Source organism: Pseudorasbora parva, chromosome 6, assembly GCF_024679245.1.
Source record: "Pseudorasbora parva isolate DD20220531a chromosome 6, ASM2467924v1, whole genome shotgun sequence".
NCBI classification, from domain to species: domain Eukaryota; kingdom Metazoa; phylum Chordata; class Actinopteri; order Cypriniformes; family Gobionidae; genus Pseudorasbora; species Pseudorasbora parva.
In genome coordinates, this window is record NC_090177.1 from 6347893 (window position 1) to 6374197 (window position 26305).

The 26305-nt window shown below is 41.0% G+C and overlaps 1 protein-coding gene across 2 annotated transcripts in view; it reads left to right on the forward strand.

The window, feature by feature from the left end:
• Positions 1-5071: 5071 nt before the first annotated feature.
• ctnnbl1 (catenin, beta like 1) overlaps positions 5072-26305 on the forward strand; it is a 94479-nt gene continuing 73245 nt past the window's right edge. Inside the window, exons 1-4 of one of the 2 annotated variants that reach the window (XM_067445514.1) lie at positions 5072-5197; positions 25366-25554; positions 25945-26051; positions 26158-26297. In XM_067445514.1, coding sequence (XP_067301615.1) covers positions 25528-25554; positions 25945-26051; positions 26158-26297 — 274 coding nt within the window. In that variant the 5' untranslated portion in view covers positions 5072-5197; positions 25366-25527. Of the gene's footprint in view, positions 5198-20052; positions 20212-25365; positions 25555-25944; positions 26052-26157; positions 26298-26305 lie in introns of those variants that run through there. The other variant, XM_067445513.1, reaches the window with a different exon arrangement.

Genomic DNA, 26305 nt, shown 5'->3' on the forward strand with positions numbered 1-26305 from the left:
CTCATTTACTATGTTTTATGTTGGTAATGATAAACTAAATTGAAATTTATTTCCTTATTGAAAAGTTTATATACAGAATGTTCGACAATCGCGGATGCCATGTCAACATATCTATAATTTGAGTACCGTATTTTCCGGACTATAAGTCGCTCCGGAGTATAAGTCGCATCAGTCAAAAAATGCGTCATGACGCGGAAAAAAACATATATAAGTCGCACTAGACTATAAGTCGCATTAGGGCAGAGCTGGAGCCGCGCGCATGCGAGCACGCGACCACCTGTTTGCGTGCACTCGCTCGTGCCCGCTTCACTGCATAACCCGAGCAGAAGAAAGAAAGTTTGAAGTGAGTGAGAAACTTGTAAGGGACTGGCGAAAAGCAGAGGTTACTTTAATTGTGATGAAGAAGAAAAAGAAATCTACTTGCGGACTGTAAGCAAGATGGCCAGAGCTGAAGGAACGAGTCCACAGAGGCTTGAACTCTCTGCCGGGAGAGGCTCTGCCGCGCGAGACGAACGCTGTGAGAATCGTTCTCCGCTGCATGTTTTACTACATGCTGTTTGTATTTTGCAGAATAAGATTTTCTTTATGGGAGCATTTTGTTTGTGTTCAGTCTTTCTAAGTTGTTGTGTATAAGTAAATATTAGGCTACAGGAGCAGCATAGAGCGCATTCTTGCGGCTATATGTTTATTCTTGTCAGTCAGTATGAATTAAATTTGATATATAAGTCGCACCTGACTATAAGTCGCAGGACCAGCCAAACTATGAAAAAAAGTGCGACTTATAGTCCGGAAAATACGGTAACTCAAATTATGATGCGCGGTTAATATGTCAACATAGCCTACCAACTTATAGGTATGTTGGCATAGCGACCGCCCGCACAACATTCTGTCTCACACATTATCTAACGTTACTGATAAGTTTGTTAAGTAACGGTAGCTCGCTGCTATTTCATTAGATTGGCATTACATAACGTGAAAAGCCGTAACTAAACTTAACAATAATAGAGATGTAATATAACAATTACCTTGTCAGTGAACATGTTTTCTACTGGAGATGCCAGATTCGCTGGTTGACAGTGACAATGACAACAACTCCCATGAGCCCACGCACTTTCCCAACGTCATCAAAGTACGTTTGTTGTTATTATTTTGAATGAGTGACCCCTAGTGGCCAAAAGTTGCATACTGCACGTTTAATTGGACCAAAGATCGCCCATTAGATGTACACAAGACGAAGCATATGTCATGTTAAACCTCTACATAGATATCCGAGCCAGCGGCAAACGCCAGAAGTACTGGCCAAGGAAAGGCTGCTATCGCTGGGGTCAACGAGCGCTGAGTGCCCAGAGATCGCCTGGATCTCACAACTCCAAAAACGCAAGAGTGTTCTTTTTAAATAGGCATAAATAGGTTCTGTCTTTATAGGTAAACCACATATTTTAGCTTTAAACAAATACATTATCAATTGAAGAGCATTAAAACTACATTTAGTGACAAAATATCAGTATTTTTTTTAATTATATGCAGGGTTTATCACATCACTTTACACGTGACAGCAGCAAGCAGGCTCCTCATTGGTTAACGCGGCGCGAATTGACGCCAAAGTTCAAATTTTTCAACTCGGGCGTACACGCGAATTTGCTTCAAACGCGTGAATGCACAAAAAGCACTACTCGCGCAAGACGCTCAATTCTCTTCAAATTCGCATTATTCGAGCGAACTGGATGTGCGAATGAGGCGGAATCGCGTCCATCACGCCGCGCGAAACACGTCTATCTGCAGGACCTCCAGACACGCGTCAATGCGCCTTTCCAGTGACTTAACATGGAAATCATTTGCCCCAGACGCTTTATTTTCGCGTTTGGTGTGAAAGTAAATTTAGGGGGCTGAATTTTTTTATAACTCACTCGTTTACGTTATATAAAGCCTTAAAGTTCTGCATAATTAAGGGCGTGGTTACTTTGAGTGACAGGTGTATAGCCATTTATCCACCGTCTATAGTCATTGCGTCACCTAAGCTCCGCCCACACCCCGCCTCTTTGCCCATTTTCTGTTATCCGGGAGTAACACACGATGACTCGCTCGCAAGATGGCGACGCCCAGCTCGTGTCTACTTACCGCTTCAGAACGGCTCATCAGAATCCTATGGGTGACTTCACAGACACTACGTCCATATTTTTTTTACAGTCTATGGTTGAAACACACTACTTACTAACTCAGCCGGGCCCGCCCCTTTATTCTGCATATTAAAATGAGGAATAGTGTGACGTGTTAATTCCCGGAAGAAAACTCAAGACTACAATGGAGAAACACTGACACTGATATAGAGAAATACTCAAACAGCAACACCACACACTACAGAACAAGGGGAAAAAGCACAATAGTGCCTCTCTAGGTGTGAAATATCCTCCTTTTTATTCTCCACATCCTCGTTTCATGTTCAGTTTTGTCGTGCAATTAAACGTTAAACAATTAGACGTGTTTGTGTGGCACACCTGCTGTAATTAAGACCAGCACACACACTCCGACGAACCGTTTAATGTGTCAGCTCAAACGGGACTCGCACGGCCCTTAACGGCTTCAAACCAGACTTCACAGGCTGCTCTCATTTACATATTAATGACATTTTCATGCTACGTTTCACTTTACGCAGTGTCACTAACCGTGGAGAGACAGTGGAAGAGAATAGAAGAAAAGGCCGACGCATAATAACAAGCTGTAAAGCGGCGAAGGTAGCTGTGAACAAAATCATAATTGTACGCGGGTGAATTACGTGGCCCTCCGAGCGCCTGTTGAGCTGTGAATCTGCTGCAGATGCACACGAATTATGAAAACAATAACAGAGAAATAGTGTGACCAGTCTCAGATAAACGCGAGGAGTGACTAGCATGTGGTGTAAATATAAATGAGCGGCTGTTGGCGTGTTTCTGATAACAGTAATCCGCAAAACACACTCTTTCCTGCTGTGTGATACAGAAAATAATTCAAGGGAAGAAAAAGCAATGAAAGTGCTGAATTATTAAGCAGAAAACAAATAATTCTACATATGGACTGTTATGCTTTCTTTCTCCTAACTCTAAAAGCCTTAAAACTTTTCATTGTTTACTATGGTAAATGTTTATAAGGAGTGCTTTTGTAATGAATTATACAGTATAAGCGTTTAGAACTTCCCCTTGTCCAGGATCATTTATTCAAATTATACAGTTTCAGCTCTAAAATCTGATTGGCTGCACTTTAATTGAATTCTAAACTATAAAAATGTCCCAGTTTTGTGACGTGATTATATATATCATTTTTTAGTAGTGTTTATAGACTATTATACGTTTTATTTATATTTTAATTGGATTTTATTTGTTATTTTTAGGTTTCATTTTATTTTTGTAATTTGTATTATTTTTGTTATTTCTATATAGCTTTAATTTATTTTTATTTCAATTCAAATCTTCATTTGGATTGCCACAGAATAAAATATGTAAAAAATAATCATAACTTTTTTTCCCGAATTTTGAGCTTATATCTCACAATTTTTACTTTTTTCTTACAATTTCCTACAAATTCTGACTTTTCTTGCAATTCTCACTTCTTTCTCACAATTGCAACTTTTTCTCACAATTCTCGCACTATATCTTAAAATTATTTTTTTCCTCGCAATTCTTTTTTCTGCAACTCACAACTTTGAGTTTATATCTTGCAATTCTGCTTATTTTCCTTCGCAATTTTGACTTTTTTTCCTCAAAATTTCCTGACTTTTTCCCTCACAATTCTAGCCATTTTTCTCACAATTCAGACAATTGCAACTTTTTTTTCTCTAGCAATTCGTGCAATTTATATCTTGGAACTCTGATGTTTTTCTCACAATTCTTTTTTTCTGCAACTCTCCCAATTTTCCTCACAATTCTGACATTTATCTTGCAATTCTTTTTTCTCACAACTCTTCTCAGAATTTTAAGTTTATATCTTATAATTCTTTTTATTTATTTATTTTATTTAATTCTTAGCTTTCGTTTTATTCCATGGGGGAAACAATCTTCCATACAATATATTATTCTTCTCATATATTACTATTCTATGACATTATATATATATATATATATATATATTGTTAGTGGGTGGGATATATTAGGCAGCAAGTGAACATTTTGTCCTCAAAGTTGATGCGTTAGAAGCAGGAGAAATGGGCAAGCGTAAGGATTTGAGCGAGTTTGAGAAGGGCCAAATTGTGACGGCTAGACGACTGGGTCAGAGCATCTCCAAAACTGCAGCTCTTGTGGGCTGTTCCCGGTCTGCAGTGGTCAGTGTCTATCAAAAGTGCTCCAAGGAAGGAACAGCGGACAACCGGCCATAGGGTCATGGGCGGCCAAAGCTCATTGATGCACGTGAGGAGCGAAGGCTGGCCCGTGTGGTCCGATCAAACAGACGAGCTACTGGAGCTCAAACTGCTCAAGAAGTTAATGCTGGTTCTGATAGAAAGGTGTCAGAATACACAGAGCAGCTCAGTTTGTTGCGTATGGGGCGGCATAGCTGCTGACCAGTCAGGGTGCCCATGGGCCACGGTGATAATAATGTTATGCCTGTATATTATATAAAGCTTTACATTGTTTACTATGGCAAATGTTTATAAGGAGTACTTTTCTTAATTAATTATACAGTTTAGGCGTTCAGAACCTCCCCTTGTCCAGGATAATTTATTCAAATTAGACTTTCAGACATTAGAGTTTTCTGTCTGTCTAAATTAAAGTTTTACCTCTAAAATCTGATTGGTCGAGCCATTTGTAGCAATTGAATTTTACATTATGTGCCACGTTACAAGGTTGCTTACAACCTAGAGTGAAAATCTGTAAAAATCACTGTGATGAAAATAATTCTGTGACTTTTTTTGCTTCACAGGTTTCTTAGAGTAACTGTTTTGAAATAGCCTGGATGCTAGCCGAACTTAGCCCCGCCCACAACATTTTTAGGACGGGCAATTCGGTCTGGCCTCGCTCCATAGAGGAGTAATTATCCCCGAACAGAAACTGTTCGGACCAATGAAATCATGAGGGCGGGCTTCAGACGATGACGGGCAGATGATCAACAGTAACGTAATCATCACGTCATCAAAGGGGCTTGGGTTATATTTACTCAAATCCTAAACGGAGAGCTTGTTTGTATCTGCATTCACCTTCACAATTTCTCTCAAAGATGATGATCATGTTGGGTAAGTACTCTGTGTATCAATAAATTATTTAATTTTTTTTACAACACCGGCTAAGATCGTTTATTCCAGCCTGAGTTCCGCGCGTGCAGACGGGGTTGCCAAGTTTTTACAACAAAATCCGCCAACTAATAGCCCTAAACAATAGCTTCTCGGGGGGTGTTTGGTGTTTGGTGGGTAAAATGTGTGTTATTTTGGCAAGGTTGCCTGCTAAAACTCGCACTCATGGGTCTATATATCACATAATAGTCACTTCAACCAGCGGACATAGAAAACAACCGCGGAAAAAAACGCGGACTTGGCAACACAGTGCAGTTGAGCTCTGTTGACATTTGACAATGCGTCGCTTCGTTGCTCTGATTGGTTGTAGGTCTATCCAATGGAGGTCTTTCCTGGTTCGGTTGAAACACGCCCCATAATCACAGCCCAATGGAGCATCAGACTCATATTCTGACTAGAATTGAGTATGACCACGTCAGGCTAGTTCTGAAAGGAAAAAAGAGCAAAACTTTGCGATGACTTTTATTTGAAACTGATGCAGGTCACAGCAGACGTTAATCAGACTCTCTCTCTCTCGGCCACATGCTGTTTTACCTGATCTGCCAATCTCTCCAACCTATTTATCAATACTTAACCGAGAAGAGACGCTGTCATTTCACAGGTCAATTCACTCTAATTATGTCGCAGCGATTTAATCTGCTTTTAAACAGCCAGACGGACACTTTAGAAAAATTTCATTAACCTCCCAATTTTCAATCTCTTCACTTTATTAGATGGGGCATCCTGCTACCGCTGGCACGCTGATGAACAAAAGTGATTTAAAACAGACAGACGGAGGGAAAACAAGAGAGGCAGAGCAGCGTCGTGTTTCAAAACCATTCAAGGACCCCTTAGACCGCCCATGCAAAACATGTCAAACAGAGCTACATATTAAGCATTTAGCCTTCAAAATGTATAGAAACCAACTAGCCTAAAAAATCTAGACGCACCCTAGCGGCAGCAAATCTAATCTGCCGCGAGTGTCGTCTAGCAACTTTCAATACACTTCTGAGCTGTAAAGGCCCTTTCACACCAGACGCGTAATGAAAATCGAAGTGAATTTCATATGCGAATATTTCGTGACAAAACCATTCACATCACCCGCAAACACGAATTTGAGACATTTCAGAGCTCTAACATTAAAAAACGTGCGCTGCGTCAGCTGAGTAAACACAGACAGTGAAGATGAGCTTTTCATTTTATTTAAAAGACCGAAAAAAAGGTTTCGGGTGCACCCAGTCTTTAGGAACAGAGTCTGAAGGGGAGTTTGCTAATCATGTCCCGGAGTTAAAACTTTATCATGGTCGGTTCTGCACTTAGTTTCCAAAGTCTAAGTACCGCACACTTCAGGGAATCAATCGTTCCGGAGCAGATGCTTCCAGTTCAGTCACAATTTAAACATTTAAGTGCCACAGATGTACTGATGGCAACACGTTCACTTTCCATAATCGCGGACACAAGGTTTAGAAAAAAAAAATACAATTTGTAAAAGGTTAAGTTATTGCTGTCTGTAAACACAGTAGTAAACACAGCACAGCTAGACCTACAGCTGTAATCTCATAAGAAATGCCATACGTGGCAAAGGTTAATGTTGAGTGAATAGCTTGTGACGTCAACTGGACATTTTGTCACCTTTGTTTCCTTGTATTTTATTGGTTGAAGCCGTTTTTGACGCCGTTAGAGTAAAACAGCACTCATTACACAAACAGCTGATCAAAAAATAAAACCATCGCGCAAATTATTCGCGCGTCAAAATCGCGTCAAGGACCTTAAACGGCAAACTCTGGTCTGGCTAATCACATCATGTATAGAGTAAGTGGGCGGGGCTTAACATAATGATGGCCGAATTGCGTTTGCGTGCTTCTAGTAAACACAGAAACTGGCGAACGGCGGCGGTCTTTCAAATCAGCTTTGACCGCGACTCTGGAAGACTTGGAGTTAAGCTTTTCTCTGAGAAAAGAACAAAGAACAGCACTGAAGTCATTCTTAAAAAGGGAAGATGTGTTCAGAGTTTTGCTGACCAGATACGGTGAATTTTAATCTGTCAACAAGCTCTGTTACACCTTCGTTGTTCTGGTTGGTGTAGCGCTATCCTATCCCGTGCAGAGGGAGTTTGAAAGACAACCGTTTATCCGCCCCTCGGATTGAGCTGTCAATGGTGAGTTTCCAGACCAAACATCTTGATGGGTCTGGCTTGTCAGGCTAGAAACCAACCATATTATGATTAAATTAGAACTAGCACATTGTTGTTGCACATGCATCTTTGTCTGTATATTACTTTAATTGCTAAATTTGAGATTTATGCATCATAACAAGCATACATGTTGTGATATAAATCTCAATTCATTAGTTGTTTACCGTTGTAAGTTATTTTAATGGATTTGCAGACATGTCAGGTTTGTGTTTTTGTGCTAATAGGCTCCGCCCCCTGAACAGATGTTAACACCGCACCCCCTCTGACCTCTCACACCTGTTTCAATTAGAGCGCATCACCTCGTACCTGCGCCCGCCGAGCTGAGCCTGACACACACACACGGGTCACACACACACGCATCCTCAATGATTTAGTTCAGAAGCACTCAGACATACACTAATGGCTCTTGATGTCAGTCACTGTTAGGAGAGATTTAAACTAAAACACGTGATGAATTGATTTCTATGACACAGACAGACAGACAGACAGACAGACAGACAGACAGACAGACACTACAGTCCCTGACAAAAGTCTTGTCGCTTGTGTACAAATTGACCTAAAGTGCCGCTGAAATATATTTCTAATCAAGATTTTTTTACAAGAAATGGCTCATTTTAATCCCACCAGCTTTTGCGATAATGTTTCAGTGAAAAACTAAACTTTCAAAAAGTATTCTAATATTCACAGCTTGGTAAAGCCCAATGAGTCAATTTTTGCAAAGACATAAGTGTTGTCGCCTTGTCATATGAGCTTCACCTGTGACTAATAATGGATCAATTAGGTCTCAAGTGTGTATAAAAAGAACCCCAGTACACTAGACCTTCACATCAACTGCAACTAGACCTCTGCAAACATGCCTAAGATTCACCCTGAGACTAAAGTTTTGATTATCATGAGGCTGAAGACCAGATCCACTGCTGATGTGGCAGACACCTTCAATGTGTCTCAGCGTCAAGTACAGAGGATAAAAAAAAGATTTGAAGAGACTGGAGACGTTTTTGACAAGCCCAGGTCAGGCAGACCCCGCAAGACAACTGCTCAAGAGGACCGTTTGTTGGCTTGAAAATCCAAGGCCAGCCCATTTTCCACTGCAGCAGAGCTCCACGAGACCTGGTCACCTGAAGTCCCTGTGTCAACCAGAACAGTTTGTAGGATTCTGTCTCGAAATGGCCTCCATGGTCCAATCAGTGCCCAGAAGCCAGCACTAAACAAAAGACAATTGAAAAACCGTGTGGCATTTGCCAAGGCCCACAGCCTGCTAAAAGGATGGACGCAGGAAAAGTGGCAGAAGGTGGATTTTTCAGATGAATCTTCTGTTGAATTACACCACAGTCGCCGCAAATATTGCAGGAGACCTATTGGAGCCAGAATGGATCCGAGATTCACCCAGAAAACAGTGAAGTTTGGTGGCGGAAAAATCATGGTCTGGGGTTACATCTGAGGTGGAAGATCTGCAGGGTGGAAGGCAACATCAATAGTCTAAAATACCAAGAAATCTTAGCTACCTCTTATTCCCAACCTTAAAAGAGGCCGAATTCTGCAGCAGGACGGTGCTCCATCGCATACTTCCATCTCCACATCAAAGTTCCTCAAGGCGAAGAAGATCAAGATGCTCCAGGATTGGCCAGCCCAGTCACCAGACATGAACATCATTGAGCATATGTGGGGTAGGATGAAAGAGGATGCATGGAAGACGAAACCAAAGAATATTGATGAACTCTGGGAGGCATGCAAGACTGCTTTCTTATGACGTCATCAATAAATTGTATGAATCCTTGCCAAACCACATAGATGCAGTCCTTTTAAGCTCATGGAAGTCATACAAGATATTAAATTTGGATCTCACAGCACCACAACTTAATTTGCTGACATATTTTTGTATTTGCTGTAAATTTGTTCAATTTCTGTATAGGTGACAAAACTTTTGTCTTGCCAAAATTTGACCTTTCTGTCTTGATTAAATGATAAATATTTTTTCTATGAAAATTATTTATTTCAGTGCATTAAACATCATTTGGGAGGGTTTTAGCTTTTCATATGAGCTATTTCTAACACAAATTAATTAATTAAAAGTCAGGTTAATATCAGGTATTTCTAGAAAATAGATAAGCGACAAGACTTTTGTCAGGGACTGTATACACAATTTATAAAACGAATGTTTTCATTATGTAAAAGCATAAACAAATATATATATATAGGATAGGATAGCATCTTGCAGTTGATGGAGATTTGTGGGATGCACATCCAGGGCACGAAGCTCCCGTTCCACCACATCCCAAAGATGCTATATTGGGTTGAGATCTGGTGACTGTGGGGGCCATTTTAGTACAGTCAACTCATTGTCATGTTCAAGAAACCAATTTGAAATGATTCCAGCTTTGTGACATGGTGCATTATCTTGCTGGAAGTAGCCATCAGAGGATGGGTACATGGTGGTCATAAAGGGATGGACATGGTCAAAAACAATGCTCAGGTAGGCCGTGGTATTCAAACGATGCCTAATTGGCACTAAGGGGCCTAAAGTGTGCCAAGAAAACATCCCCCACACCATTACACCACCACCACCAGCCTGCACAGTGGTAACAAGGCATGATAGATCCATGTTCTCATTCTGTTTACGCCAAATTCTGACTCTAGAAATCGAGAAACTTCTCAAAAGAAATCGAGACTCATCAGACCAGGCAACATTTTTCCAGTCTTCAACCGTCCAATTTTGGTGAGCTTGTGCAAATTGATGAGATGAGTGGTACCCGGTGGGGTCTTCTGCTGTTGTAGCCCATCCGCCTCAAGGTTGTGTGTGTTGTGGCTTCACAAATGCTTTGCTGCATACCTCGGTTGTAACGAGTGGTTATTTCAGTCAAAGTTGCTCTTCAATCAGCTTGAATCAGTCGGCCCATTCTCCTCTGACCTCTAGCAACAAAAACGCATTTTCGCCCACAGGACTGCTACATACTGGATGTTTTTCCCTTTTCACACCATTCTTTGTAAACCCTAGAAATGGTTGTGTGTGGAAATCCCAGTAACTGAGCATTGTCCTTACCAGGACCACACCGCTAAATGCATTGAAGCAACTGCCATGTGATTGGTTGATAAGATAATTGCATTTATGATAAACTGAATAGGTGTTCCTAATAATCCTTTAGGTGAGTGTATCTATCTATCTATCTATCTATCTATCTATCTATCTATCTATCTATCTATCTATCTATCTATCTATCTATCTATCTATCTATCTATCTATCTATCTATCTATCTATCTATCTGTCTATCTGTCTGTCTGTCTGTCTGTCTGTCTGTCTGTCTGTGGTCCATTATAAGGTCCAAACCCTGTGTATAATCTCATCCTCCTATACGATTCAGTCTAGCTTCTCTTTGTCAGTTTGAGATGTTTGTGTCTCACATTCAGTGTAAAGTCATTATTTTCTGTCTCTCTGAGTGTCTCAGTAAGAGCTTCTGCGTGTTTTCTCTTATCTGTGCCGCTTCACCAGAAACATTTGCACATCTGTCGGCTTCATCCTGGAACCAATCACGAGTGTGCATGCTTTAATTGAACAGGAAATGTCTAACACATAGTTAGACGTGTATTCATTTCAGTGTTGAACTCGAGAGAACAAAGACCGTCCTTGTAGTTCAAGATATTACCATATGGGGATTTTCAACTGCTAAATAATAATATAAAAACGTTAATTTTCTCCATATTTCATATGCTTGTCTTTCATGCTCTGCAAAGGATATCTATAAGGATCAAGGACGCAGCATGTGAGGAGTTCTCAGGGTCGAACCTGCCACATATTCACAGAATCACATCTGAAAATGTTGCTATAGTAACCATTCATTTGGACGTGCTAAAACAGGAGGTGACATGCAAATACGTCTCTCTTCCTCCCTCGCTTTCTCCTTTATGAGTCCACCTCTACACCTCTTTTCTTCATTCTGCCTGTTTCTCCTGATCTCTGCATCAAACGGGTGAATGCAGAAGGAATAAACCGGGTGTAGTTCGACAGCTGTGTGTGATGTAGAGGTCTCTGGCCTCATTTTTCACTCTGCATGTATTCATTATGCATGATATAATTCAGCGGTTTTCAAATATAGATGGTTTTTATACGCCGCTGGATCCGCTTTGAGATTTTACAGCAATAAAGGCGTAAAATGAAACTCAGTCACTGTTAAAGCACAAATGTTGGGATTATGCCATCATTTTTACACTCTCAGAAAAAAAGGTACAGTGCTGTCACTGGGGCGGTACCCTAAGGTACAAAAGTGAAAAGGTACATATTTGTACCTTACTCACCCCTAAATGGTACGTATTAGTACCGTAAAAGGTACATATCAGTACTTTAAGAGTGCATATTAGTACCTTAAAGGTACATAGTAGAACCTTAAAGGTACATATTAGTACCTTTTTGGTTTTGTACCTTAGGGTACCGCCCCAGTGACAGAAATGTACCTTTTTTTCTGACAGTGTACACAATGTCATTCAAAGATTCAAAAACTGTAGAAAAGGATTTTTCGAAGTTTAAGAGATTGTTGGAGTTATGTTTTACAAGAAAATATTAAGTTGGCTTGAAAGATGAAGATTAAAAACCATAAAAGTCCCACACGCTTTCATTGAGGGGGTCAAAACTTTAATAAAAGAACTCGAATAGAGCATTTTAGCTTCTAGCACTAACAAAGCCTAGCAAATAGCTTAGGATATGTTATCAACATGCTAAACAATGCTAGCAATGTGTTAAAATGTTAGCAACATGTTAAATCATGTAAACAACACACTAAATAATGTTAGCAATGTGTTAAAAATGTTAGCAACATGTTAAATCATGCGAGCAAAACATGATAATTCATGTTAACGACATGCTAAATCATGTGAACATGCTAATTAATGCTAACAAAATGTTAAATCATGCTAGCAATGTGTTAAATCATGATAACAAAATGTTAAATCATTCTAGCAATGTGTTAAAACATGTTAGCAAAATGTTTAATCATGCTAGCAACATGATAAGTCATGGTAACAACAAGCTAAATCATGCAAACATGTTAATGAATGCTAATAAAATGCTAAATCATGATAGAAATGTTAAAACATGCTACATGTTAAGTAATGCTAGCAACATGCTAAAAAATGTTAAATCATGCTAGCCAAATGCAATTCATGCTAAAAAACATTAAATCATGTTAGTGACATAGTATATCATGCTCTCAACATGTTAAAGTTAGCAAACATGATAATTAATTCTAGCAGAATGTTAAAACATGCCAGCAATATGCTAATATGCTAAAATGTTAGATCATTTTAGTGATATGCAAATTTGTGCTAGTAATGTGTTAAAACAAAAACATTGAGTATTTTGCTAATTAATTGTAGCGACATGTTAAAACGTTTTCAAAATGCTAATTAATGTTAATGCATAAAACATGTTAACATATTGCTATATTTTTCTAAATAATGTTAGCAACATAAAACATTAAAAACAAGCAAAATTCATGGGAAAACAAGACATGTTCCCCTGCAGTACCTAACTTCAATTTCAGCAATTTAATTCATACCTTACAATGGTCAAAGTTACCAAAGCTGAATGTCATGTGGCTGCAAAGGGAAATTAAATGCATCCTTACATCTCGTATGTTTGCTTATTCATGTTCACAAGTTCATATTTACTGGACACCTATAAGAACATGTTCAGCTTATATCTTACTCAAGATCAAATACATATATATATATATATATATATATATATATATATATATATATATATATATATATATATATATATATATATATCCATCCATCCATCCATCCATCATCTTCCGCTTATCCGGGGCCGGGTCGCGGGGGGCAACAGTCTAAGCAGAGACGCCCAGACTTCCTTCTCTCTGGCCACTTCCTCCAGCTCCTCCGGGGGTACCCCGAGGCGTTCCCAGGCCAGCCTGGAGACATAATCCCTCCAGCGTGTCCTGGGTCTTCCCCGGGGCCTCCTCCCGGTGGGATGTGCCCGGAACACCTCCCTGGGAAGGCGTCCAGGAGGCATCCGAAATAGATGCCCGAGCCACCTCAGCTGGCTCCTCTCGATGTGAAGGAGCAACGGCTCTACTCTGAGCTCCTCCCGAGTGACCGAGCTTCTCACCCTATCTCTAAGGGAGCGCCCAGCCACCCTGCGGAGAAAGCTCATTTCAGCCGCCTGTATCCGGGATCTTGTCCTTTCGGTCATGACCCACAGCTCATGACCATAGGTGAGAGTAGGAACGTAGATTGACCGGTAAATCGAGAGCTTTGCCTTACGGCTCAGCTCCTTCTTCACCACAACAGACCGGTTACATCGCCCGCATTACTGCAGATGATGCACCGATCCGTCTGTCAATCTCCCGTTCCATCCTTCCCTCACTCGTGAACAAGACCCCAAGATACTTAAACTCCTCCACTTGAGGCAAGAACTCTCCACCAACCTGAAGTGAGCAAGCTACCCTTTTCCGACTGAGAACCATGGCCTCGGACTTGGAGGTGCTGATTCTCATCCCCGCCGCTTCACACTCGGCTGCAAACCGTCCCAGTGCATGTTGAAGGTCCCGGTCTGAGGTTGCCAACACGACAACATCATCTGCAAAGAGCAGCGATGAAATCGCGTGGTCCCCAAACCGGACACTCTCCGGCCCTTGGCTGCGTCTAGAAATTCTGTCCATAAAAATTATGAACAGAACCGGTGACAAAGGGCAGCCCTGCCGGAGACCAACATGCACCGGGAACAAATTTGACCTACTGCCGGCAATGCGAACCAAGCTCCTGCTCTGGTTGTAAAGGGACCGTACTGCCCTAAGCAAGGGGCCCCGGACCCCATACTCCCAGAGCACCCCCCACAGGGTGCCACGGGGAACACAGTCGAATGCCTTCTCCAAATCCACAAAGCACATGTGGACCGGTTGGGCAAACTCCCATGAACCCTCCAGCACCCTGTGAAGGATATAGAGCTGGTCCAGCGTTCCACGACCGGGACGAAAACCACACTGCTCCTCCTGAATCCGAGGTTCCACTATCGGCCGAATTCTCCTCTCCAGTACCCTGGCATAGACTTTCCCAGGGAGGCTGAGGAGTGTGATCCCCCTGTAGTTGGAACACACTCTCCGGTCCCCCTTCTTGAAAAGAGGGACCACCACCCCGGTCTGCCAGTCCATAGGCACTGTCCCCAACCGCCACGCGATGCTGCAGAGGCGCGTCAGCCAAGACAGCCCCACAACATCCAGAGACTTAAGGTACTCAGGGCGAATCTCATCCACCCCCGGCGCCTTGCCACCGAGGAGCTTATTAACTACCTCGATGACTTCAGCCCGGGTGATGGACGAGTCCCCCTCCGAGCCCTCAGCCTCTGCTTCCTCAAAGGAAGACGTGTCGGTGGGATTGAGGAGATCCTCGAAGTATTCCTTCCACCGTTCAACAATATCCCCAGTTGAGGTCAGCAGCTGCCCATCTCCACTGTAGACAGTGTTGGTAGGGCACTGCTTTCCCCTCCTGAGGCGTCGAACGGTTTGCCAGAATCTCTTCGAGGCCAACCGATAGTCTTTCTCCATGGCCTCACCGAACTCCTCCCAGGCCCGAGTTTTTGCCTCCACCACCGCCCGGGCTGCCGTCCGCTTGGCCTGCCGGTACCTGTCCGCTGCCTCAGGAGCCCCACAAGCCAGCCAGGCCTGATAGGACTCCTTCTTCAGCTTGACGGCATTCCTTACTTCCGGTGTCCACCACCGGGTTCGGGGATTACCGCCTCGACAGGCACCGGAGACCTTACGGCCACAGCTCCGAGCGGCCGCGTCGACAATGGAGGTGGAGAACATGGTCCACTCGGACTCAATATCTCCAGACTCCCTCGGGATCTGGTCGAAGCTCTGCCGGAGGTGGGAGTTGAAGATCTCTCTGACAGGGGGTTCAGCCAAACGTTCCCAACAGACCCTCACAGTACGTTTGGGTCTGCCGAGTCTGTCCAGCTTCCTCCCCCGCCATCGGATCCAACTCACCACCAGGTAGTGATCGGTTGACAGCTCCGCCCCTCTCTTCACCCGAGTGTCCAAGACATACGGCCGGAGGTCAGATGAGACGACCACAAAGTCGATCATCGACCTTCGGCCTAGGGTGTCCTGGTGCCAAGTGCACTGATGGACACCCTTATGCTTGAACATGGTGTTCGTTATGGACAAGCCATGGTTAGCACAGAAGTCCAATAACAGAACACCGCTCGGGTTCAGATCAGGGGGGCCGTTCCTCCCAATCACGCCCCTCCAGGTGTCTCTGTCACTGCCCACATGGGCGTTGAAGTCCCCCAGTAGGACGATGGAGTCTCCAGTCGGAGCACTTTCTAGCACCCCTCCCAGAGACCCCAAGAGGGCCGGGTACTCTGCACTGCCATTCGGGCCATAGGCACAAATGACAGTGAGAAACCTATCCCCGACTCGAAGGCGCAGGGAAGCAACCCTCTCGCTCACCGGGGTGAACTCCAACACATGGCGACTGAGCTGGGGGGCTATAAGCAAACCCACTCCAGTCCGCCGCCTCTCACCATGGGCAACTCCAGAGTGGTAGAGAGTCCAGCCTCTCTCGAGAAGTGTGGTTCCAGAGCCTAAGCTGTGCGTGGAGGTGAGCCCGACTATTTCTAGTCGGTATCTCTCGACCTCCCGCACAAGCTCAGGCTCCTTCCCCGCCAACGAGGTGACATTCCACGTCCCTAGAGCCAGTTTCCGTGTCCAGAGATCGGGTCGTCGGGGGCCTCGCCTTCGACTGTCGCCCGATCCACTATGCACCGGCCCCTTATGATCCCTCCTGCAGGTGGTGAGCCCACAGGAGGGCGGCCCCACGTCGCTCTTTCGGGCTGAGCCCGGCCGGGCCCCATGGGGGAAGGCCCGGCCACCAGGCGCTCGCATACGAGCCCCAACCCCGGGCCTGGCTCCAGGGTGGGGCCCCGGCTGCGCCATGCCGGGCGACGTCTCGGCCCTTGTTTTTAATTTTTTCATAATGGGCTTTGTGAACTGCTCTTAGTCTGGCCCGTCACCAAGGACCTGTTTGCCTTGGGAGGCCCTACCAGGGGCATAAAGCCCCGGACAACATAGCTCCTAGGATCATTCAGGTACTCAAACCCCTCCACCACGATAAGGTGACAGTTCAAGGAGGGGGTCCTATATATATATACACACACACACATACATACACACACACACACACACACACACACACACACACACACACACACACACACACACACCAAAAGGATTATTAGCAGCACCATACTAATACGGTGTTTGACCCCCTTTCGCCTTCAGAACTGCCTTAATTCTATGTGGCATTGATTCAACAAGGTACTGAAAGCATTCTTTAGAAATGTTGGCCCATATTAATTGGCCCGTACTGATAGCTTTGGTGAGCTTGTGCAAATTGTAGCCTCTTTTTCCTATTTGTAGAGGAGATGAGTGGTACCCGGTGGGGTCTTCTGCTGTTGTAGCCCATCCGCCTCAAGGTTGTGTGTGTGTTATGGCTTCACAAATGCTTTGCTGCATACCTCGGTTGTTACGAGTGGTTATTTCAGTCAAAGTTGCTCTTCTATCAGATTGAATCTGTAGGCCCATTCTCCTCTGACCTGGAGATTGTCTTGACCAGGACCACACCCGTAAATACATTGAAGCAACTGCCATGTGATTGGTTGATAAGATAATTGCATTAATGAGAAACTGAACAGGTGTTCCTAATAATCCTTTGAGTGTATATATCTATATATATACTCTTTATGCAAAATGTAATTTCTTGATTTTGAGGCATCCATGTCATCTACTGTATGTCCTACTGTACAAATATCATGCATCCGAATTAAAGAAGTATTTGATATAGAAAGAGTTTAAAAGTGTAGCGGTTCTCAGCTGGAATAGGTCTGCAATGGCAGCAGAAAAGCAAGATAATGTGCTCAAACACAACCCTGATCCGCCCTTCAGTACGGATTGATGACGGGATGAATATTCCATGCAGGTCGGCTGGTGAGGCAGGCGGAAAATCACCTGTTCGGTCGGCATCATTCTGGATTTATGAGTGTTGTCTCGATAGCGCCTCTGTCTTGTCAGGAATCACAAGAGCCAGTCATCCGTGACACGCAAAACAGGCCGGACAGAAGCGGCCAGGCCTGAGAGAGAGAGAGAGAGAGAGAGAGAGAGAGAGAGAGAGAGAGAGAGAGAGAGAGAGAGAGAGAGAGAGAGAGAGAGAGAGAGAGAGAGAGAGAGAGAGAGAGAGAGAGAGAGAGAGAGAGAGAGAGAGAGAGAGAGAGAGAGAGATGCAAGAGACAGATACATAAATGAGGCTTTTCAATCACTGCACATTCATTGCATTATTCAGACAAACAGTATATATTAATAGGCCCAAATGTCAGAAACATGAAAACCTAAATAAAAGCTACTAAAGTTATTTAGTCGAGAACAGCAAGTGATTTTCTGTTATTCTTTTGTTGTTTGAATCATTTTGAAAGCATATACACCGATCGGGCATAACATTATGACACTGATTATCTCTTCATCACGGCTCCTGTTAGTGGATGGGATATATTAGGCAGCAAGTAAATATTTTGTCCTTAAAGTTGATGTGTTAGAAGCAGGAAAAACGGGCAAGCGTAAGGATTTGAGCAAGTTTGATAAGCTCTTGTGGGCTGTTCCCGGTCTGCAGTGGTCAGTATCTATCAAAAGTGCTCCAAGGAAGGAGAACTGGCCACAAGGTCATGGGCGGCCAAGGCTCATTGATGCACGTGTGGAGCGAAGGCTGGCCCGTGTGGTCCGATCAAACTTCTCCAGAAGTTAAAGCTGGTTCTGATAGAAAGGTGTCAGGATACACAGAGCATCTCAGTTTGTTGTGTATGGGGCGGCATAGCCACAGATCAGTCAGGGTGCCCATGCTGACCCCTGACCCCGTCGAAAGCACCAACAGTGGCACGTGAGCATCAGAACTGGACCACGGAGCAATGGAAGAAGGTGGCCTGGTCTGATGAATCACGTTTTCTTTTACATCACGTGGATGGCCGGGGAACACATGGCCCCAGGATGCACTATGGGAAGAAGGGCATGTTCACCCTTTCATGGAAACGGTATTCCCTGGTGGCTGTGGCTCTTCCAGCAGGATAATGCTCCTGACACAAAGTACAAATGCTTCAGGAATGGTTTGAGGAGCACAACAAGTTTGACGTGTTGACTTGGCCTCCAAATTCCCCAGATCTCAATCCAGTCAAGCATCTTTGGGATGTGTTGAACAAACATGTCCGATCCATGGAGGCCCCACCTCGCAACTTACAGGACTTAGAGGAACTGCTGCTAACATCTTGGTGCCAGATACCACAGCACACCTTCAGGGGTCTAGTGAAGTCCATGTTTCGATGGGTCAGGGCTGTTTTGGCAGCAAAAGGGGGATCAACACAATATTAGGAAGGTGGACATAATGTTATGCCTGATCAGTGTATAGCAGTAGGTACAGTATATTACGCTGCGTTCACTTTAATACACAGATCTAATATACACGCAATTTATTTACGTTCACAGACATATCCGACTGTTGATGTGAACTGTGTGTTATTGACGTAACTTTTTGTCTATTTGACAGTTTAAGCGCAAAGAGAACTTAGTTTAATACTCATTATTTTCGGCTTTTTGTGCGCGTGCTTCGACTTTGTGTGATCAGAAAACAATACATCAGAAGTTTAGACTGATATGGATAATAAACAGCTAATGCAGATAATGAACTTTCATGTTGATGAAGAACTGCAGTGTCACTTGACCGTGATAAATATGGTCATCAAAACTAAACATATGTTTTAGTTTTTGTCAGAGTATCCGAGGCATGAGCTGTAGAGGCTCCTCCCTCTTCTGAAAAAAGGGGGTGGAGAAGTAGCTCATTTGCATTTAAAGATGCATGCACAGAAACAGCATGTTTTTCCTTCCCACCCAAAAAATGTGTTTACATCATGGTCTAAAAAAGGATCTGTGGTATTTTAAGCTAAAACTTCCCAGACACATTTGGGGGACACACTCACAGTTAACTGAATAACACACACTAAATTAATATGCAACATAAAGTAATGTGAAAACAATTTTTAAAAAAAAAGTACCATTACACAATTCAAAGTGGGCAGTTTGCCGTATACACAAAGAAGTATGCTAGTTTTCCAGTGAGAGTGAGAATGGAGGAAAATGTAGCTGTAATCTCTGAATAATTAAAGCTGTCTACTTACCTCTTGCTTATCTTGTAGGGAAACAGATAAAAAAACCTGCAGCAAAGTTTGCATAAGCCGAACAGCACAGGACAGAATGACTGTCAAAGATTTGTGCAAGTGATTTGAGGTAGTGGATTAAAACTCTGTGCTGCTAGCAATAAATGCAGCATTGCAAGAGAGGTTTCATATCCAATGTTTAATATCCTGCTTTTGTTTACATTCGTGATACACGTTTCTGGTGTCATTGTGAATCATTCTTCCGGTATTTCATTGTACAATACTTTTAATAATCAAACAAATCCTGGCAGATAACATATCCGTCGTGTGTGTGTGTTAACTTGTCTATGTAGTGTGTGTCCTGTGTTATGTTGTCGTGGATCTCCTCGCCTGCTGGTGTCGCTGTTGAGTTCCGTCACTCAGCGTCTCACGCCGGTCAATCGCGCGAAGAACAAAAATCAAGTTTTGTTCACAGGCGTGTTGTGTTTACACGCTGTTAGACACAAAATATACATTTTAAAGGATTATAACGCACTGAAATCGTCATGGATGTAGGAGAGCTGCTGAATTATCAGGTACTGACACGTTTAATGTCACTCTGAGATCTTTATTCGGATGAGTTTGACACTGTTCAGATGCTGAGGACATATGCACCCGTGTTATTGCGTGTTTGTTGTTAATTTACTTTTATATTTTAATACATTAATTAGCTGTTTCCTCCTTGACATGAAAGTAACGTTACTTTGGAGTTCAAGTCAATATAAGATGGCTCTGTGGTTTACCATAATACGGAATAATACTCATATTCCAGTTTCTTGAAATAATACCATGTCCAAAAACTGTCCTGACGCTTCCATTTTGTAAATTTGCAGTTATATTTTTCTTTTCTGGATTAATATTGGATTGATATTTAGGTGGCTATGACAAAATTTGAAAGATTACTATTTTTCATGTTTTTGAAAGAAGTCTCTTCTAAGCCTGCATGTATTTGTTTAAGGAAATCTTGCCTTCTTCCAGGAAAATTGTGAAATATTATTACAATTTAAAAGAATGGTTTTCTATGTGAATATATCTAATAAAGTGTACTTTATTCCTGTGATCATTTCAGCATCATTAGTCCAGTCTTTAGATATCATTCTAATATGATGATTTATTATTAATGTTGTGCTGATTCATATTTTTTGGGGGAATCTGTAATACATTTTTAAAGGGTTAATTGATTAATAGAAAGTTATAAAAAAACATTTATTCAAAATATATATTTTTTGTAACATTGTGTAATTTAACACAATCCTTGCTGAAGATTGTTTTTTTTTTAAATTAGTTTAAAAAAATTATTTTTTTTACTGACCCCAAACCTTTAACGGTAGTGTGTATTGTTACAAAAAAAAATCTATTTTATTTTTTATTTTCATTAAATGCCATTCTTTTTTATTTATTTATTCATCAAATAATCCAGAAAAAAAGATGCAGGTTATTAAAAAATATATTAATCAGCACAAGCATTTCCAACATTGATGATAAATCATTATATCAAAGATTTCTGAAGGCTCATGTGAAATTGAAGACTGGAGTAATGATGCTCAAATTATCATAGGAATATATTAGATTTTAAAGTTTATTAAAATAGAAAGCCATAAAAAAAAATTGTAATAATATTTCACAATATTACTGTTTTTTTTTCTCTTCTGTATTTTTGATCAAATAAATGCAGGTTTTTAAGAGACTTTCTTCAGAAACATTAAAAATAGTAATGTTTCAAACTTTGACTGGTACTTTGTTTGTATGTGTGTGTGTATGTGTGTGTTTATGCATTATCTTATTAAATATGCACTAATTTTCATACATTTCCAGAAAATAAATCTGAACATTGGATTAAGCCATGTTCAAAATTCATTTTTGATTTTGTTGATATATTAGAGTTTGGATATCTCTTTATCACTCATATTACTCAAATACTGTCAACAGACAGTAACAAAAAAAACCTTTTCACCATGTTTTAGGAATGAAATATAAAAGTATAAGGTAGGTGAATGATATATGACAACAAGCCCCTTAGTAAAAACCTTCAGAATATAGATCTGATCTGTGTGTAAGAGCTGCTGAAGTACCTGGAAAAACTTTAACGATATTGATTGTAATTTAAATCCACAGACACAAATACATAAATAAACACTTAAAAGTGTATTGAAAAGCCAAACAGCCCAAATAATAATAAAAAAAGCGGTGAAGTATCCCTTTAACACGCAAATTAAATGTTAAACCGACAAAGCTTTAACACATGCAAATAATGAACTTTGTGTGAATGTATGACGGATTGTTCAGTATATTATGATTAAGGCAAATTATAGAATTTGTAGAAAAATAATCAATAAAATGCAAAACCGGAAAAAAAACAATTCACAAGCGTGTATTGAACCGTGAAGGCCGTACCGAACAGTTCAATATTATATTGAGAATTGTGATATTCCTATTATCTAAATATATTTGCATTGAGTTGTGAGCGTTTGCATTTTTTGTGCACTTTGAATTTAGAAATACCGAATGTGTGTGTGATCACTAGCTGTGTTTACATCCCAAGTTGAGAATTTAACTGTGGAATATAGCACAAAACATCTGAAAATAAATGGGATACACTTTATGTTAAGATGCCATTGTTACACTAATTATACATTTATGCACCGAGTTATATTAACTATAGGGTTAGCATTAGGGCTTGGTTGGGTTTAGAGTTAGTTGCATGTAATTATACACAATTTATTATAGTTATTAATATAGTAACTACGTTTAACATAACACTGTAAAATATATTGTTACCAATAAATGTAAGTAAAAAGTGTGTTTGAGAGCACAAAGTAGTCACTTCCTGGGAAATTGGCCCAAAACATGCTGTGATCAGTGATGAAACTGTGGCTCTTTTTTCCTCCGTCATGAATGAGTTACGTCTGTTCAGACGAAATGCAGTAAACGCTGTCATGTTCTCTTGCGTTTGGATGCTTGTGTTTGGTGTAGACATGTGCTGATTTTCGATAATGCGATTTATCACGATAATGAATATGCACGATATTGTTATCGTGGGTACTTTAAAATATCGTAAATAATAATTTATTAACAATTTATAATTTTTTTATAATGCACTCAAGAATACTTTGCCCATCAACCGAATAAATGCTCAACACCGCTGTATTCTGCCAAAGGGACATGCACTCAGATATAAACAAGCCCAACGTGCATTTGCACATGACTGAACCGGTTCAGGAGACGCGCTGCTGAAGTGCCGCTCAGTGACAGCAGAGGGCGCTGATGAACTGCAGAATGCAGCCGGTTACCCCGGAAACCAGCAAACAAAAAAACAAAAAACGCGTGTAGTTTTTAAAACAGCCATTCGTTTTTGTAATCTCAATGTTGTTCATCACAGCACCAAATACTTAATACTTAAAGACTTAATAGGCTATTTATTTTCAAATTTAAACATTTTTATGTTTTAATCTGGACTACAACCCTAATAATTAGAACTGTTCTAATTATTTGTTATTGTTCAGTAAAACTTTGAGACACGACTTCATTAGTTAACATGTTAATTCATTATTACCAAACTGACAATGAAAAATACTTATAAAGAATTAATCATTCTATGTTAATTTCTTAGTTACTTTTTAATAACATTAAAATCAAAATCAAAATAACTTTTTTAATGGACCTAAAATAAAACTAACAATGATCAGTATTTCTTAACTAACATTAACAAAAACATTATTACTTTCTGTACCAAATGTAGCTATTGCTCAATCTTAGTTAATGCCTTAAATAATGAGACCTTATTGTAATTTGTAAGCCTACCTGTTGTTCTTTATAGCCTAATTCTTTTGCACTTTAATCTGTTTGAAAATTGTACTTTTACAGCTATGGAAAAAATCAAGAGACCACTTAACATTGATTTCTCAAGAGGGGTCTCTTAATTTTTTTTCCAGAGCTATATATATTTTTGGTGCATTATTGTATTTAAACATTCAGTTATTTTTGTTCTTACAAAAATAGTTCTTAAAGCTGTTATGCTATGGCAACACTTTTTTTTTGCAACTTATTTCAATATCGTGATAATATCGTATATCGTGATAAAACTTCATCAATTAATCGCAACATGAAAAATTGATATCGGCACATGCCTAGTTTGGTGTCGTGAGATACTTCTGGAGGGAATGAAACCATATCATCCTGATGACAGACTTTGAATTTGGCATTTCAGAACGACTAAACTTTTGAGATGCTGCGATGTGATTGGTTCCCTGCAGGGCTTGACATTAAGCATGTTCATGTGCTAATCCTTCAGACAAGTAAATCGTTCATTCACTTGTCCGAGTAAAACATTTGCTTGTCTGGAAAAAAAATTCTATATATTTTTAATTTTGTGTGTGTGTGTGTGTGTGTGTGTGTGTGTGTGTGTGTGTGTGTGTGTGTGTGTGTGTGTGTGTGTGTGTGTGTGTGTGTGTGTGTGTGTGTGTAACTATAATTTATTCTGAAGCAATATTCTCACCAGTGTTCAATCAGCTTTGACATATTTAAATCTGCATATTTGTGAATTAAAAAATAAAATAAATTTTTTTATAGAATCATTTCAAATTTGTGATATTTTTACCTTTTATAAAGGGCATTTCTCCCCTAATCTTATTAAATATAGGCTATGCTTCAGGTTTCATTTTATATTGTGAAATTTGATCAGTACATTAAATTAAATTAAAAGACTATAAGTGCTGTTAACAATAAAATTAAATGATTTACACTGAAAAATTACAACTGCATTAAATAATGTTTAGAGATTTGTAGTTTTGAATAGACATAAGACATGTTGGAAAGTATGTTTAAACATGAAACTAAACCTCCAGTAGGTGGCAGCAGACGGCCGTCTTAATGAGTGAGTCACTCAGTCGTTCATTCAAACGATTCATTCAAACACTGAATCGGTCAGTAACACACTTGTTGCTGTGAGACGCGTTACGGTTCTGCTGTGTCTGTTTGTGAACGATTTTCGCTGCTGAAATCGAACAAAACACTAAATGTTGGATCTAAACTGTAAGTGACTTTAAGTGAATGTTAATTAATTGTTTTTGAAACTGTCATATGAAAGCAGTGTCATTTTCAGTCGTGATGGTATTCAGGAAAACGCTCAAACGCTCTAGTGTTGTAAATTCTCCTCGAGAGGCTGCACGAGCGTCAACAGCGCGGCCTTATCATCGTCAGTTCATTATATATTTTCCACTATCGATCGCCACTTACACTAAATTAATGCACAAACATTCTTGCATTTTGATGATTCGCTAGTTATTTTTTGTTTTCAGGCTCTTGTCCGCCAGGCAAGTCAAATTCTTTTTCACTTGTCCCTTCAAAAAAATCCACTTGTCCCGGACAAGCGGTCAAGCGTTAATGTCGAGCCCTGCCCTGGTTAGTTCCAGTCACAGTTTTTTCTTGCACAATGAGGAGTTTATTTGGTAAATGTGTTTCCATCATAGTTTATGTCGTCATTAAGTCTTCATATCGGATAAAAAAGTTTGTATGGATGTTTTTATTTATTTATGCAAATCTTGGTGTTTCCATCCAGCGTTTCTTACGCAATACCCCAAAATTCACATAAAAATAGGTGGATGAAACCATATCTACAGCTGCATAAATCTTGAGAGTGGTCAAATCTAGATCCGTCTCCGCTTCACTCGCATGTAAAATTTTCTTCTCAGCCTGACCGCGGGGCAAAGAGACCCCGAGAGGAAGACAGCCATGAGGAGACCAGAGGCAAACAGAAGACAGCGGGCCGAGACGCCGGGCGGGTTTTGGTGAGGTCCGAGCCGGACGGTGAAGAGCAGGCAGGAGGAGACGGGGAGAAGATTCTGGAGAGACTAATGGATCAGGATGGAGAAGATCCAGAGGTGAGACCTGACCGTGATCATGTGGGTTTATTTTACATGCAACAAGGAGGTAAAATGGATAGTTCACCCAAAAATGAAAATGTGATGTTTATCTGCTCACCTACCCCCAGGGCATCCAAGATGTAAGTGTGTTTGTTTCTTCAGTAGAACACAAATGAAGATTTTTAACTCAACTGTTGCTCGTATAATGCACGTCAATGGGGTCTAATAGAATTAGACTCAATTGACATTTATTATACAAGCAACGGTTGGAGATGCATTTTACAATCATTTCAAAATAAGAAAAAGAGTATTTTTACCTGAATAAAGGCAAGTCTCATATGTAATTAAGAGACACACTGGTCCCTGTAGATGAGAATCATGACATTTGACTTGCTTTTGTGTTAACAGGGCGAGCCTGTCGATGAGAGCACAGTGAAGAAAATGATCCTGACCTTTGAGAAGAGATCCTACAAAAACCAGGAGCTGAGGATCAAGTTTCCCGACAACCCGGAGAAGTGAGTTGTGGATTGTTTAACCGTTCATTTTTAAATGTGAAATGAGACTAGCGGTTCCCCCTCAGAATCCACAGAGAGACATGATGTCACTTCCTGTTTTTGGCAGATTCATGGAGGCGGAGCTTGACCTGAATGACATCATCCAGGAGATGCATGTCATCGCCACTATCCCGGAGCTGTATCATCTTCTGGTCGAGCTGAATGCGGTTCATTCCCTGCTCGGCCTCCTCAGCCACGACAACACTGATATCCTG